This window comes from Colius striatus, chromosome 10 (assembly GCF_028858725.1).
Source record: "Colius striatus isolate bColStr4 chromosome 10, bColStr4.1.hap1, whole genome shotgun sequence".
Lineage (NCBI taxonomy): Eukaryota > Metazoa > Chordata > Aves > Coliiformes > Coliidae > Colius > Colius striatus.
This window is the reverse complement of record NC_084768.1, coordinates 31,213,171-31,229,668: the sequence shown is the minus strand read 5'-3', so window position 1 is coordinate 31,229,668 and position 16,498 is coordinate 31,213,171. Positions and strand designations below refer to the sequence as shown.

The following is a 16,498-nucleotide window of genomic DNA, read 5'->3' as shown; positions in this document are numbered from 1 at the left end:
TTTGGCTTTCTAGTGTTTGCTGCTGGCGGTGGTTCCCATTTTACTGAAGGAAAAGCTTCTCATATTGTGAGATCAGGACTTAAAGTTTACTCGTTGACCTGAAATCCAGCAAACTAAAGAGAGGAAAAGCAATCCATTTGAAACTTGTAGATATGGTAGGAAAGCTGCTTCCTGCCCCAGCTTCCAGGCAAGCCACAGCTTATATAAATCTGCTCTTGCACTCAAGAGTCAGAATATCACACGTACAGAACACTTCACTGGATACGACAGCTTTAAAGAGAAATTGTTTTGTATTAGCAAGGCCGTCAGTTATGTCACCATGACTTAAGCCGTCTCCTTCCAAAGTGCCAGAGCTCAGGGTGACAGTGGGAGCTTCCATGGCTTCATGCTGACCCCAGGAGCTTCAGATTTAATGGGAGAAGAAAGTGATGCAGCATCCAGGCAAAGGACGGATGATCTCTGCATTGCCCAGTCAGTGTAGCAAATTGAAACCAGACATGTTACAGTTCCCTTAAACAGGCTGCCACTGTTCCCCGTGTCTCAGTGGTTCTAGAGTGGCGTCTGGGAATGCTTGCTGACTGCATTCCTGGGCTGGCAAACACATCTGTGTGTGTCCCGCTGCCTGTATTGTTTGCTTCAGTTCTCATTCAGCAGAGCAGTAGCCCAGGGGAAGCTGCTAGCCCAGAAATGTCGCAACAAACTCTCTCAGTTAGTTTTTGGGCACCGTGTTTGGACATTCCGGCTTAGCTGTCAGGAGTGATTTCACATCTCTCTGACATGCTGATGCTCAGTAGATACCCACGATGAAGGAATGAGAAATGCTAAACTGGGATCTGAAAACAAATTGTACTTTCCCCTTTTGTGTCTCAGATGCAGCACATACTTCCCGTGAAGGGGCAGGGTAGTGTTCCTCCAAACACTGCAATCTGCTCACCTCCACATCTTTTTGTGTCCCCACAACATCCTTGTATATCATGTCCAGCTGAGGTCTCCCACCTTTCTCCTGCCAGCAGAGCTTGACACACAGCTTCTGCCTGGTTCTCAGGGAGGATCTTGTTTCTCACTTGGACTCCCAACTGCGTGTGTGGGCAGGTGTCCTGCTAGGGCAGGAGAGCCCTGTGGCTTGTGCAAGGTGACTGCACTAAGTGAATTGTGGATTACAGCATAGGCTGCTCCAGCCACAAGGTGGCAACTATTCAAGCACAGCCCCCTCATACCTTGAGCTGGCCACGTGGTGCTAAAATGCTCCATTCCTCCTTTCTCTATTTTATTTAATTATCTACAATTAAGAAGGACATCTGGGGAAAATAATGAATTGCCCTGCGGCTTAAAAACTGTGCTTACCTGCTGGGTAGCTGCTTCTTCCCATCTAGTTGGTTGATACAGCAATATTCATTATGTCTGCTTGTCAGCTATCCATCCCTAATTATCTAATCCTGATTGTTTCTTGCTGTGTTGAGAATTGGGGCGTACAGGGTTCCAAACCCCTGGATTTTCCCAGGCAGTGGAGGGTGGAAGGGGTCTTGCAGTGGAAGTGCTAGGATGGAGCCCATGCCCTCTGCTCCAGGAGCCAAGGGAGAGGCTAATTTTTTAGCATTGACATTTTTGTCACAGTCAATGCAAGAGCAAAAAGTAATAAGGAGGTAATTTTTCCAAATGGTAAATAGGGTATAAATACATTTTTAAACGGGCCTCACCTTGCAAGAAAATTGATATTTTCTGGGCAGTGTAATTTTTCATTTTATTATCAAAAATCATTCGGCTGGCCGTGCATGAAACACAGTCCCAGAGCTGTCACAATCCCCACGGGCCCTTTTATCTGCCTGAGTTCAGCAGCTGCTGTCTCTGAGCTCTGGGTTATTGTTTTAGGATGGTGCTTTTCCCCCTCATTAACTCCTTGCCGTGGCAGGGGAAGAGCACGAGTGCTCTGGCTGGTGGCAGGTAGCGGGGCTCCCTGCAAGGCAGCCCCAGCACCCGGCTCTACCGGTGTCTTTAGGTGTCTGCAGAGGGATCTGAGGGGAGGTGTGACAGGCAGGATGCAGAGAAGCCTTGAAAAACCTCTGCCTCTGCCACAGGGCACCCTGAGCTGCCAGTGGCTACCTAGTCTTTATATTCTGCCATATCCTTCTCTTCTTTCGTGCTCCTCTACTACTGGAGACAAGAGATGGATAAAGTGACCTTGAGTCTGATCCAGAACACAGCGGCTTTCATTAGAGATTCTCCTGCATATCACAGTCATGTTCTTTCCTACTGAGAGAAGCAAAAGTGCTTGGGTGCTGGGAAGGGGTCATGGGTATGGTTCCACTAAAAAACTGCAGTGTGACCTCCTGGGTAGGTACAGGGAGCTTGTGGCAGCAGGGCTGTCCTTGCAGTGAGATGGAGGGAAGGTAGAAAAGCTGCTCAGCTCGAGAGGGACAGAGAACTTCTGCAGAGAGTCCAGCGCAGGGCCACCAAGATGATCAGGGGATTGGAACATCTTTCATACGAGGAAAGGCTGCGGGAACTGGGGCTGTTTAGTCTGGAGAAGAAGAGACTGAGGGGAGATCTTATTAATATCTAAAGGGTGGGTGTCAGGAGGTTGAGACATCCCTTTTTTCTATAGTAGCCAGCAACAGGACAAGGGGTGATGGGATGAAGCTGGAACACAAAAAGTTCCATTTAAATATAAGAAACAACTCTTTCCCTGTTGAGGTGAGGGAGCCCTGGCACAGGCTGCCCAGAGGGGTTTTGGAAGCTCCTTCCCTGGATGGCTTCAAGACCCACCTGGACACGTTCCTATGCAACCTGATCTAGGTGACCCTGCTTCTGCAGAGGGATTGTACTAGATGATCTCTAAAGGTCCCTTCCAACCCTACCATTCTGTGATTCTATCAAAAGGAGTAAGAGGTGGCTGTCAGCAGCTGTGTGGTACCTGCTAACCGTCTGTCCTGTGTGTGTTGCAGTGCCCAGTGCCCCACCGCGAAAGGTGGAGGTAGAGTCTGTGAATTCGACTGCCATCCGGGTGAGCTGGAAGCTGCCCATCTCCAACAAGCAGCACGGGCAGATCCGCGGGTACCAGGTCACCTACGTGAAGCTGGAAAACAACGAGCCTCGAGGGCAGCCAGTGATCAAGGACGTCATGCTGTCGGAAGCACAGGTACAGTGTGGGGACCGCAGGCTGGCGAGCACAGCATCTTCCCTCTCTGCAGAGGGCTGGGCCAGCTGGGTCCAAGTATTTCTTGGTCTTTTGCAGCTCCAGAGTGTGGGGCTCAGCCCTGCCTGAGCAGTTGCTCTCTAAACTGTGGCTCACAAATGGGTATAAAGTTCAATCTGGAAAGGATTGCTGTAGGAAAGATGGTGTATTGGACGGTGCTCCTCTCTTAGCCCTTGTCTGACATTTACCACTCTCTGCCTGCCACATCCTGTGCAGGCTCGAGCTGGAGCAAATTGTGTTTTGCCAGACAGGTTATAAACTGTTGGAGAGTTATAAATGAGCCTTGGGTCTGCTTCTTTCACGTTGCTGACTGTGTTCAGGGTAAAGCTGCTCTCTTGGCAGAGTCCACCAGGGTGCTGCCTGCTTCTGGGACACCATGGGGTGGGCTTAGCAAAGCCTCCCTTCCCTCCTGCTTTTGTAAGGCAAGGACTTGATCTTCTGTTTCCTCTTGAAACCAAACCGTAGCTGAAACCAAAAGGCTAGAAGGGTTGGGGGTTGGAAAGTGAGGTGCAGACCCCCATAGCCTGTAAATGACTGCCCTCTGCAAACCCTGACAACAGTCTGCTCGTATTCATGCGATCTCCTGGATACCTCACCGCCTATGAGCTGAGACCATGTTCCCACATGGTGCTCCAGATGTGGTTATACGCTCTGATCAGCCCATCAACACATAGTTGCCTCCTTCCCAGGGTCTATGGAAGTTTTCAGTGCCCTGTCTGTGATGAAATACAACTGCCCTTTGGAGCGAGGGTCCTTCGTCCTGGATGACCCACGCTGTTCTCAACAAAGATAATGGTATAAATGAAGTACAGGATCTGGTGCTGTTGGAAGCAACGAGTAATCGATTGAGAGCTGGCTGGCTTGAATGATGCCCAATATAAATACTGGAGAGCTGCAACGATTAATTGATCTGTCTCCTGAACACAGCTGTGAATCATTTATACGTTTGTCAGTGGGGGGAGCGCAGTGCACTGATGTGGCCTTACTCCCCATTCATATTCTGAAGGATAAAACTCACTAATAATGAGGAAGGGGAAAACTTGAAAGAGAGAAAATGCTCTGAGGGTCCTTGCAGTGTTGTCTGGGGCACGTCTCTGTTTGTGTCTCAGACATTGTTTTATTTTAATCATTAGAAAAGCTGCTTACTGCCCTTTACTTATATTCCAGGAGGATATTATCTTCTGTGTTGTTTGAGCAATTGATGCTGTGTTGTTCAGCTGGAGTTTGGAGTTAATGGGTTGGTCCAGAACGTAGGTGGGCAAAGTTGGCAATGTTGTTCTTGTTGGTGTTTTCAAATATTTTATGCTTGCCCAGCCAGTTCTTGGTTTCACTCCTTACTCATGCATTTCAGAGAGAGAAACCCCATGCTAATGTGCAGAAATGAGGATGCCAGAGCCAGAAACTTCCCAAGGAGTGCTGGATTTTGCATTACTTTGAATGTGTGCACCAAGGGAGCAAGCTGCTTGAAGTTTCCTGGTGCTTACCAGTCTTTCACATTTGGTGAATTTATATGGGAAAGTTCTTGGTCGCTGTGATTTTTTTTATTCTTCTGGTGTGTGTGGTGCTGAGCTCAGACACGGTAATTTTTGGATGGGAGGCCAAAAGAGAGTTGCAGGGAAGTGACTGCTCTGAAAGAGGCATATCACTCCTGGGAAAAACTAACAATGACCCTGCAGGGAAGAGGTTTCACTGACTTGGCAGAAGAGATCTTTATTTCCTGAAAGAGTGAGAAGCCAGGCATGACCTCTACTTGTGATGAAATACATCTGCTCCAGAAGCTGAAGAACCCTGTAAGAGCTGCCATCTTTCAGTACAGCAGTGCGTGTCTTTGCAAACAGCCAGCTCAAACTTTATCGAGTAGTCTTAGAAGAGTTATTTTCTGTGGAAGGAAACAAAAAGGTTCACCAAAACACCTGTCCCTGAAGGTCACGGGATGAAGATGGCCAGAATATAGCCACAGTTCGGTCCTCATACACATCCATAAACTTTTATACCAGTGCACAAGGAGAGAACCAAACTGGTTGAAAATCTGGGGTCAGAGAAGAAATCTGTGAACACGTGGGCAGAGCAGCTCCTCCTGCCTAGCCAGGCTGGCTGCTGGTTTTGAATAGGTATGTGCCACGTAATCTGCTTCCTGCAGATGGTATGAAGACTCTGATATTAAAGCTGACTCATGACTTTTCCCGATTGAAGATGAGAAATACAGAGAGAGTAAACGAAGATGAAAGGGAGGAGGAAAGGGAAAGGAGATGTTAGCTATGCAGATAACACGGATTCTGAGTGTTCAAAACCATTTGAGCGGAAAGGACTGAAACATCAGCAGAGAAGCGGGGGCCCTGGTGCTGGAGAGATCACTTCTTATTTTACAGTCTCCTGCCTATGGAGAGTAATCAGTTGTTACAAAGGTTCTGTGATGGAGCTGAGGCCTCTCTGTGGCTGTGCCCGTGACTGATTACCTCCATCAGACTTCTCCGTGCCTTCCAGTCTGAGCTCTCACCTCCTGACTGCCAGGCTGATGGACAAGCAAATGTGAGCATGCCCTGTGGAGGAGTGCCCAGGGAGAAGAGCATGTGTAGCCCCACAGAGCTGGGTGAGATACCTCCATGCTCACAGACCCTGCCTGTCATGGCTCAGCTACGTCCTGTGGTGGGCAGTGGCAGAAGGTTTATTCCTGGTTCCTGTGCACAAGGCATCCAAGCACCAGGACCGTGCCTTTGGAAGGAGTCAAGGGCACTCTGCCTCTCTCATCTGAGTCCTGACCAGCTAGAGGAAGCAGGGCATAGCAGGGTGGTGGGGCACACACGATAGGTGCTGCAGGGGAAGGCAGGGGCCCACCAGCTTTCATTGGCCCCCAGTCCCTGGGCAGCTGCAGTATGTCTGGAGGAGCAATGGGCTTGATCCCCTCCATCCCTTCCTGGATGAGCTGGGTGCTGAGCAGTGCTGAGTCCGGAGCACCGGGCACAAAGGAGGCAGCAGGGCCAGGGGAGGACAGGCATTCCCATTCATGTCCTGTGCAAGTGTGAGTCCTGTTTGCTCTTTCCAAAACAGGCAGCTAGACTCTGCCTGAATCTGGCTGTTACGGATTGTGTCCTGCTCCCAGCCTGCTTATCCTCTGTCCAGACTGGAACATCTTCAGGGGAGAGTTTCTCCCCATGCTGCAGTTTCTCCCCATGCTGTGATGTGGCCCTGACAACAACTCCTGCCCTGGAATGTGAGCGTGCTTGCTGGGAAGCCTGCTGCCTGCATCGCTCTGGGGACACAGCGTGCACATTAGCCTCGCTCACTGCTCTACAGCCCTCTGCAGAGCCAGCCTGCCTGCCCACAGAGAGCTTCACAGTATACCTGCTGGGTACAGGCTTTGTGGAGGAGAGATTCCTGCCATCTCCTCCTCCCACTCTGCAGAGTTGTGGCAGGGGAGAGGTGTGCTGCCCACAAGAAAGGCTGCAGGCTAACGGGGAGATGGTGTGGTCTTCAAAAGCAGCACTTCTCCCTCCAGCGTGGTGACCGAGCGCACGTCCCACCAGCTTGCTCTAGAAGAGCAGGAAAAGGTAACAGCAAGCACTTGAAGCTGTTGAATTGAGATCAAAGGAGAAAGGGGAAGCAGAGACTCCTATTTGCCGTGAGCAGTGTCCTCCCCAGGCGTAACAGAGAGGAATTTACAGCCTCACTCTTTCGCTGGGGTGATAGTCAAGGATCTTTATCTGAACCTATTTGGAACTCCTTGTGCATGTGTACTCCTCTAGGTAAGAGTCTGGCATGGAGGTGGGATGTGCTCTGCTTCGTAAGGTGAACAAAACTGAAAGCCATCATCCAAGAGGCATTTCAGTAGCGGACAGAGGTAAAGTTCTGGAGCCCTCGGACCCCTCTGCATCCCACCAGCTGAGCGCCAGAGTTTAGAGCCATAGTTCCACCCTTGTGCCACAGTCACCGAAATGGAGAGGAGAAGGATCTTCAGGAAAACCACGATATCCACTTCCCATAGCTGGGCTGTTTAGGAGGGCTTGAGTCTGTGTTTTGCAAGAGCCATGGTCAGGGAAAACAGTGGTTCCCTGGTGAGACGTGACTGCTCTGCGCGGTGTTGAAGTGTAAAATGAAACATTAAGGCATTGCAGCTGCCATAAATACACACTGTTAGCTTTAGCACTTCCCTGAGCCATCCTGCCTCATGCACACACCACTCTCTGAGTTCTTTTTATGACAGCTCCTGGGCTTTTTAGATCAGTTTGTCTTACTGACCAACCTTAAACTGTTAGGAAGCAAATGAGCTAGGTTAAGGATAGAAATGTTTTGATCTGCAGATGATATTTTCATAATGGAACTGAATTTATACCAGGGTGTTTATGCAGGCCTGGCTTTTCACTGCTATTCCTCCAGCAGAGGTCTCAAGGCATTTCTTTGCACTCTGATCTGATGCAAAATTAAAGTCAACTGAAACATAAGAGCGAGCAGAGTTTGAACGTTAAATGCTTGGTCTCAAATCCTGGGAGGTGATAAACTCCCTGCCATGGTGTGAGAGGCTGTGAGGCACCTCCTGAGCCCAGGGCTGCTCCACTGATGGTTGCAGTTGGGTGCCACCTGCTGCTGCGTGGAACCGGGTTGGGGTGGCACCATCCATGTGGCCCCGTCCGCCAGGAGCATGGAGTTGGAGCACAAGTGTACTTCAGGGAGAAGGAGCTACCAAGCCTTGTATCCTACCTCTGGCAAGGCTTTTGCCAGATTTTAGATCATCAGAGCACGGTGTGTTGCTGTTGACCACGATGTGGCCTGGCTGGCACGGGCAAAATGTCATCAGCAATGACTTGGGTTGAGCTCAGGATGCAACACTGGACAAAACACCAAGATGTGTGTAGAAAGTGACCATTAGTGACCATCAAAGCGAGAGCCTTGCCTTTATAGGAAGTCTTTAGGGACAACTTGACCTCTTCACTGAAACTGAAGTTTGAAATGGTTTAGGGGGACAGTTCTATAGCAGTCTCATGGCAGCAGATAAGTGAACTGTAATAAAATCTTAGAGGAATGTCTCTCCAATAGGTGCTTGTTTCTGGATTTAGGGAATAAAGTAACAAATATTTTGAAGGGTACAGCCATGTATTTTACTGCTGAGGAGAGTACTCTGCCACTGTGATGGGCTGCAGCCTGTAAAAGCCGCCTCAAATAGCCTGAGTACAATAGGCAACTTGGAGCTTTAATACCATTTAGTACTTCTGCTGCACTTGCAGGTTCCCAGGCCCTTCAGCAGCGTTAGCTGGGCTTCCCAGAGTCCCAAGGAAATCAGTATCTGAACACTGCTTCACAGCTGGCAGCTCAGGCTCAGAAGCAAGGTTTGCCAAGGCTCACACTGTGAGTCAGGGGCAATAATGCCTATCTTGCACTTTCATCTCTATGTTTGAACCTATCTACCGGTGCTTCCTCCAGGCAGGTTTAGTAACCTGAGATGTAACACATCACCTTGGCAGAGAGAGCTTGCTGTGATCTCTGCAAACCTTCCTTTAGTGCATCAACCACAAAGAACAGCGCTACGGGCGTGCGTGGCAGCAGCCAAGGTCTGCTCAGTCTCACCACCCCAGTGGAACTTTGATGCCTTACAAGCCCAAATCCAGCCAGAAACCTCTGTGTGTGCTCTTCAGAGCCCTTCTTGAGCTGCCATAGCTGGGAATCCATGTGAGCTTTTGCTGGGAAATGGTTTGTGTAGAAGTCTTAACCTGCAGGGCTGCTCTTGCCAGATGAGTGTGTGCCGTTTGGTGTTGGTGTGATTGGGAGTGAGATGCTTTTCCTTGGTCCATGTACCAGTTGGAGCCTTGCTCCTAGCCATGCAGCACTGTTGGGGAGAAGCAGCTGAGTGTGGAGCTCCATGTAAGATCTCAGCCTCTCTTGCACTGCTTACAAGAGATGGCACTTCTCCGTTTCCTGAGCTTCCCAGAGTGGTTTTTTTTCCCACAAATGATAGAGGAAGAGTTCTGTAGATAGAGTTCTGTAAAGGTTGTGTTGGTGTTTCCCTGCAGAGAGTCCCCTCTGGGTTTTGTATGTCGCAGTCTTTGGTTCTCAGCAAGAGATGGTGGCTGCAGGATCACCAGGACAGGAACTGGGGATCAGGCCACAAAACTGTTGTGAGTGACTTGTGGGGCAGCAGTACCTGTACCAACCCCAGAGCCTTGTTGGTACTTGTCTCTTCTTGCTTCTGCACATGCAAGGGGCAGAAAAGTGCAAAGTACAAAGCCAGACAGGGAAAGGACTGCAGAAGTTAGAAGTGGTGACCTCTCCATCCATATGAGAAGGAAGCTCTTTGCCCCCCGTTTGTGTGAATGACCTCAGACCTACTGCTCAGGCTAGCAGCATGTAGAAAATTGCTCTGTGCCATTTCTTCCCCTGGCAGAGCCCGTGCCAAGTGACCCCTCTGTGTATAAGTGTTGTAATCCCACCAACCCAGTCCTGCTAACCCCTGCTGTTGTCATCGTCGTCATCCCTTTCCTACACGTCGCCCCTTAAAATTCTGTGTCTCCATTTTTCTCTCCTCCTTCCTTTCTCCCCCGTCAGTGGAGAGCTGAGGACTCCGTCGACCATGTAAGTACCACTTGTGTGTATTCCAGGTTGGAAAAGAGGGGTTTGGTAAATCGATTTGTGAATTTTGTAGACACAGTGCTGTCAAAACATCCCTTTCACTCCCTTAATGAGGCTGGAGAGTTACATTGTGAAACCTTCCACGAGGAGCAAATCCAGAGAAAATTGGCATTTAGATTGCTACTAAATGCAGAAAAGCAATTGACATTTCCTATAATCTGTATTTCCAGCTTGCTGCAGAGCAGTTTTAGGCAGGCTCAAGTGATTGACTCAGGAGGTGCATCCTACTTTCTGCAGTAGCTGGCCCACCGAGTTACACAGCAGAATTAGATATATAATCTTTACACCACATTGATTGTAGTGGTGAAGAATAACCTACACTCTCAACCGTGACCTTTGGCTGAAAAGCAGATAGTAATAAGAAAACAATCCCACTCAAACAGTTAAATCCAATTTTTCCCACATAATTTTGAAATACAAATTTGGAGGAACCAACTCGAAAATGACCTTTTTAGAGTCAGCAATTCAATTACGTGCCCTCCTGTGAGCTTCCCTGGCACGATGCGCTTCTCCTCCTGCTTCATACGGAGGATTCTCGCTCGGAGTGGCTTTGTCATGACAGCACTCTGTTTACATTATGCAATCAGACCTTCTTTCATCCATCCCTTCTCTCTCTCTCTCTCTCTCTCTCCCCTCTCCTCCCAGCTGGCTTGCTTTGCTCCCGGTGGCATGCTTTTGCGTGAGAATTTCTCTTTGCATGGATTTGGGAGGAGTGAATTCTCTTTGGGGCCGTTCAGAGTCTGCAGGTTGTGTGGTTGTGTGAGTGCTTCCCCCCGCGGGGCCGTTGGCACCGGTGGGACTGTGCGGCCGCTCACCCGCACACAGGATCTGCTGCAGGGGCGGAGTTGGGATCGGACTCTGGTTCACACGGTGATTTTGGCCGGGTTCTTGTTGGTGCTTGTTGATTTTTCTCTGGGCTGGCTGGTTCCGCGATGGTAACACGGTGATTTTGATGAGTAAGCCTGGGCAGGTAACCTGAACCAGCAGCACTGACTGGAAATCGGCAGGTTTAATGATGTGGGTGTTTGTGCGAGTGAGTGATGGGAGACTGGCTGCGCTCTGAGAGCAACCACAGGCACCCCTCGAACCCCCAAAGCTGGCAAGGATCCCCCAGGCAGATACTGGACCCCTGGAACAGCCTGTAACAGTGCTCGTGCTGCCTGTCCTCAGCAGCTCCAGCTTAACCCTCTCCATCTCTACTTGTCTTCTTGTCTGAAAGGGTAAATAACCAACTCTGGGGCTTCCGTCTCCTTCCCAAAAGCCTCCCCAGCTCCCAGTCTAGCCCAGTTGTCTCTATGCTCCGTGACCTGATGGGTTCTTGATACTAAAGGCCCCAGTCCCTTTCACAGCAGCTGCAGAGGAGCTCAGTTGAAGGTTACCTGTCCTGAGCTCACGGAGAGCTGCTGGTTGCTGCTGAGCTCTCTGTGCTTGCTCGTTGGCAGGCCTGGCCAGCCACGCTTGGCACAAGTCGTGTTGCCCCCGGAGGCCAGGAGGGAGGAGCGGCACTCCCCTCTTTGATCTCTAATTGAAGTGCTGAGCCATGCCCTCCTCCTGCCCAGAGGAAGCCAGAGCATGCAAGGGTGCTAGCACCCAGACCTCCCACTGCGCAGGGATTTCCCTCCAGGTCTTGCCAGCGCCTGGCACTGACCCCATCCCATCCTCACAGCACTGCCTGGCAGGGAGGGTGAACGCAGCGCTGCAGGTGCTCTGTGCCCGAGGCCTCTGCCTGCTGTGCCCGTGCTGCTCCCCGCGGCTCTGCTGCAAGAGACAACTTTAAAGATCCCCAAATTAGCCCCCAAGAGGTTTCCCGCAGCCAGCTGAACTGGCTTTTGCCCTGGTTCACAGCTCCACACTTGTTATTCTCAAGCTTGCTCTGGCAGGATGTTTCTGGCTTCACGTGGGACCGTCTCTGGAGCAGATCTCCCTCTTGGCAGAGACTGTGGGAGCATGCAGTCACTGACACGGGGTGCTGGTGGGTCCCTGGGACAGCCAAGTGTTAGAGGCAGGGGTTGAAGTCAGGCAGGAGAGCGTTGCAGTGGCAGCGATTGTCATTTGCTGTCTCCGTGCGAGACGTGTGTGCTTGGGTGCAGCCTCTGAGTGCAAGGCAGCGAGTGTGTCGGCGTGTTGCTGTTGGAGACGCTGACCCCAGTGCCCTCCTTTTACTGACTCCCAGTAACAAGTATTTGCTCTTCTCCTTTGCCTTTTCTCCACCTCGTGGACGTGCTCCCAGGAGACGGTCATTGGAGGCCTGCTGCCAGAAACCACCTACTCCGTCACGGTCGCTGCCTACACCACCAAGGGAGATGGTGCCCGCAGCAAGCCCAAGGTCATCACCACCACAGGGGCAGGTGAGTGTGGGCAGCAGGTAGCACAGCGTCGGAGGGGTGGTGGTAAAACCTCCCCAGAGGTGCATGGGAAGTATGGCCAAGGCACCTGTGCAGGAGGAAGCAAGAGGGCTGGAGGCGCCGCAGAGGTACATACCCTTGTCATCTCCAGCCCTTACTTACAGGCTTTGCCACTGGATCACCTGAGTCAAGTGCAGCAAACAGATGGACAGACGCTGCCAGGGCCCATGAAAGAGCAATGAAACCCATGGGTCTGAGCTCATCTGCGTAGTCCAGAGACCTGGGAAGAGGAAGCCTGAAAGTCCAGGCCCTCCCTCAGCTTTGGAGTCACGGTTTATCCTCACGTTGTTGCCGTAGGCGAGTGCCATTTCTTGCTTCCTGCGGTGACTGCCGTGCCCCCTGGCACAGAGGGCTCCTCAGAGCTGCTTCTCAGCTGCCCCCTCCGGCCATTGCTACTGCTGCCTCCCCAGGCTGACACAGCTGAGCCTGGATGCTCCTAGAGCCGTGGTAAAATCTGGAATGCAACAAATCCCGCCATAGGAGCGCTGCAGACACAACTTCTAGGTCCTGGTGATCCCAGCCACTTTGGTTCTGCTATCTCAGTAGAGACTGGTACCCTGTGCCTAGTGCAACCCAGGAGCCTCGGCCTGGAGCAGAGGCACCCAGGAGTTCTTCAGGTGCTCTCCTCTGGATGCAGTCAAGCTTGCCTTTGACAGTGGCACCAACTAGTTGGCATTGTCTTGTCCGCGATTTCCACTCACTAGACCCGTCTCACAACCGATAATCCTGCTGCTTCTTCACACCAGCTGCAGGAACAGTATTTACCACTTGTTATGATGGGAATGCAGCTTGTGCAAACTGAGAGTGTTTGTTCCTGGTGCTTTTAAACAAGGAACAGCTTGCCATCTCCTCCGCGCTGCATATGGGGAGCTCCAGAGGTAGTTTCCACTGTCACAGTCTCAAATGCTGTCTCCCTTGTGCCTTTCCATGATGTATGCTCTGTTCATCAAATTGCTACAGCTGTCCTATAAACAGGAAAAGCTTCCTAACCATCTCAGTGCTGCACAGTGGGTCTTTCCATGGTATGATGTACGTTTAAAGTTAATATTTGGAATCAGCTTTGGAAATACTGTGTCCCTTAATACTAACAGCTGTTAGACATTGCATTATGAGTGCAAGGAGGACAGCACTGGCAGTGGAAATGTAATTGGACATCTTAAATACCTACAAAACCACCCCCAGAGCTGCCTTTGTACAGGCTTGTCTGCAGGCTTGACCTCAAAGGGGAGTGTTGGTATCGCCCTCTCATGGCAAAATCGAGGCACATTCTGTCAAACTCATTTTTCTCTTGGGCTCGTCTGTGGGCTCATACATTTCAAAGCTGTGCGAGGGTGTTTAACTAGGTTTGGCTGCAGCCCCATTTTTGGTTTCGTTATCAGTGGCCCCATGCCTTTGATCCTGAGTATCTTCCCTATCAGTTGATTTGGTTACAAATCTGAGCTGATGTGAAGACACATCTTTGTTGTTTGTTTTTTTTAACTGAAGGAAATGAAGGTATTAAACCATCCATTTAAAGCCATCAGTTCCTAACCAGTGACAGCAGCACCCCTTGACTTGTGCAGCATAAGCAAAAATCCTGTGGAACGCTTGTGTTCACCTCTCACATCGACACTGACATCACGAGTCTGCTCATCAGCTAAACCAAAATGTGTTCTGATGGCAAACAGCCCGCCCAGCTCTGCTCGCTGCCTCTGCAGATGGTAAAGCTGCAAGGCTTCAGGATGAAATTTGTCTGCCTCCAGACAGATTAGGGCACTGGACTCGGGCTTCCATGTCTGTTGTGGTACAGTGCCCCGGGGCCAGCGTGGCCTGATACTGGGCACTAGCTGGAGTGTCTGAAGACCACTGATTGGGAGGACGGGATTCAGATCTTCTCTGAGATAAATATGATGCTTTGAGGTACCTTAAACCTTTCCTGTAAAAAGGGGATGAATTTTGGGGCTGGATGTGGCTGAATTTATTCCCTGTTTAGATGGCAGCGCATGGGAAAATGGCAGCCAAGAGCTGGCTGGCTCCAGCTTCCCTCGCCAGCGGATTAGGGTCAGTCTGCCTCTATCCATGTGAATTGTCTGTCGTCCTCTTCACCCTGTTGTCTGAACTTTCCCACTTTCCTCAATCCTCACGGACTGAGCGGCACGGAAGCGACCCTTCCTTCCCCTCCTGCCAGGCTACCGATGGTCATTGTGTGTTTATGTTGCAGTCCCGGGGAAGCCCACCATGATGATTAGCACGACAGCCATGAACACAGCCCTCATCCAGTGGCACCCACCCAAGGAGATGGTAGGGGAGCTGCTGGGTTATCGGCTCCAGTACAGACGTCTTGATGAGGAAAAGATGAACACGATAGACTTCGGGAAGAGAGACCATCACTACACCGTGACCAACCTGCACAAGGGGGCCACGTACCTCTTCAAATTGTCTGCCAAGAACAGAGCCGGCCCAGGAGAAGAGTTTGAGAAGGAGATCACTACCGTGGAAGACGTGCCGAGCGGCTTCCCGCAGAACCTGCGCGTGGTGGGTCTCACCACTTCCACCACAGAAGTCGCGTGGGACCCCCCAGTACTGGCAGAAAGAAATGGCAAGATCGTCAACTACACGGTGGTGTACAGGGACATAAACAGCCAGCAGGACCTGGTGAACATCACCAAGGACACTAGTATCACTTTGACGAATCTGAAGCCTGATACCACTTACGACATCAAAGTGAGGGCCCGCACCAATAAGGGGGTTGGGCCGCTCAGCCCCAGCATCCAGTCCCGGACCATGCCTGTTGAGCAAGGTAAGTGCCCTTAACGAGCCCTGACAGCAAGCTCTGCCTCCAGGACAGGGGCCTTTGCTTCGGTTCACGAGGCTACGCTCTCTTTTGCTCTCAGTAATGAGATCAGGTACTGTGTGGCTCCCTGGTCTAAAGCTAGTTCGGTGAGGGGAGGCTCGACGAAGGTTTCCTTAAAGTTGCCATTGGAGGGGAGAGGGGCGTCAGTGGTGGCTCAATTGCCTTTGTTGCTCCACAGGCACACTTTGATGTTTCATCTGTACATGAATGGCTCTTGCTTGAACTGGAGCAGGCGGATGGGTAGGATCATCTGCAGATCCAGTACCTGAGCACCACTGTTCTTTTGATCATGGCAAAGGGCCAAGAGAGTGTGGGTGGAAGGGAGAGAGAAGAAGGCTGTAGTTCAGCCTACAGCTCCCTTTCTGTGATACTGGCAAGTATAGTCAAAAAGCAAAACTCCACTGGAGACTGGAGACTTGGTAAAAGGCTGCTGCTCTTTTCTCCTCATCTCTCACTGCTCTGCTGTAGCTGAACTCTTTGACCTCTGCTGCTGAATTAGACAAAGAGGGGCTTGGAGCTGAGCTGCTGCGTGGCTCCCTCCTGACTTGGCCTTACAGTGCTCAAATGTCTTGTTTTTCATTTCAGTGTTTGCTAAGAACTTCCGTGTCAATGCTGTCATGAAAACATCTGTGTTGCTGAGCTGGGAAGTGCCTGACTCCTATAAATCTGCAGTGCCTTTTAAGGTAAGGGTAGGATGCAGAGGACAAGGAGCTCTGCCTGTGGCAGCGAGCAGGACAGTGGAAAGCGGCATCTTGACCTGCCACATGGTGTTTTCAGGCTTTCAGACAAAAGCAGAGCAGAATCACGCCACCCCAGTGGCCTGGGGTCTTGTAGAGCTCAGATCTCCAAGCCCAGGTTAGGTAGTTGCTTTTGAGCACCCATGCGTGAGCCGTGGCACATGGTAGAGCACACTGCTGCTTGCCTTCCCTCCTCTCTCCTTAGATCAGAAGGTGTTACAGTTTTGTTGATTTCTTTCTGATTTGCTCAGTTATGGAATAGCCAGTAAGCACTTGGCTCATGGTAGCAAAACAGGAATGAATAATGTTGGCTGAAGCACACCAATGGGCAACGCCGAACGGTGAAGGCATGTGCTGGGCAGAGACAGCCAGAGAATGGGGATGTCTCAGGGATCACAGTACTTGAAACCCACCTTGACCGTGACAACTTCTGCTAAATACCCTCTCTCCCTCCTTGATAGCACCCCTGAATTAATGGCCCTTTCAAAGGGAGATGGAAACTGGCCTCACGTCCCCCCATCGTTGATGCGTTCCCCATGAGAGGTTGCAGTGGTGGTTCACACACTCCCAGCCAGTGCTTCACTCTTCCAGCAGCTTTCTCAAGCATCTTGTTACCTGGTATCACTCGGCTGGGGCCTTCTGGCCAGGCTGGCCATTGCAGCTCCATGGCAGTGTTTGCACAGGCTTGTCCTGATGCCTGACTCGGGCTTGG

General features: G+C 50.9%; 1 protein-coding gene across 3 annotated transcripts in view; it reads left to right on the top strand.

The window, feature by feature from the left end:
* The window catches only part of PTPRF (protein tyrosine phosphatase receptor type F), a 390,398-nt gene that overhangs the window by 327,101 nt on the left and 46,799 nt on the right, over positions 1-16,498 (top strand). For 2 of the 3 annotated variants that reach the window (XM_062004246.1, XM_062004245.1), the window contains exons 13-17: positions 2,943-3,136; positions 9,728-9,754; positions 12,042-12,159; positions 14,417-14,995; positions 15,635-15,732. In XM_062004246.1, the coding sequence (XP_061860230.1) occupies positions 2,943-3,136; positions 9,728-9,754; positions 12,042-12,159; positions 14,417-14,995; positions 15,635-15,732 (1,016 nt within the window). The remainder of the gene's footprint in view (positions 1-2,942; positions 3,137-9,727; positions 9,755-12,041; positions 12,160-14,416; positions 14,996-15,634; positions 15,733-16,498) is intronic. The other variant, XM_062004247.1, reaches the window with a different exon arrangement.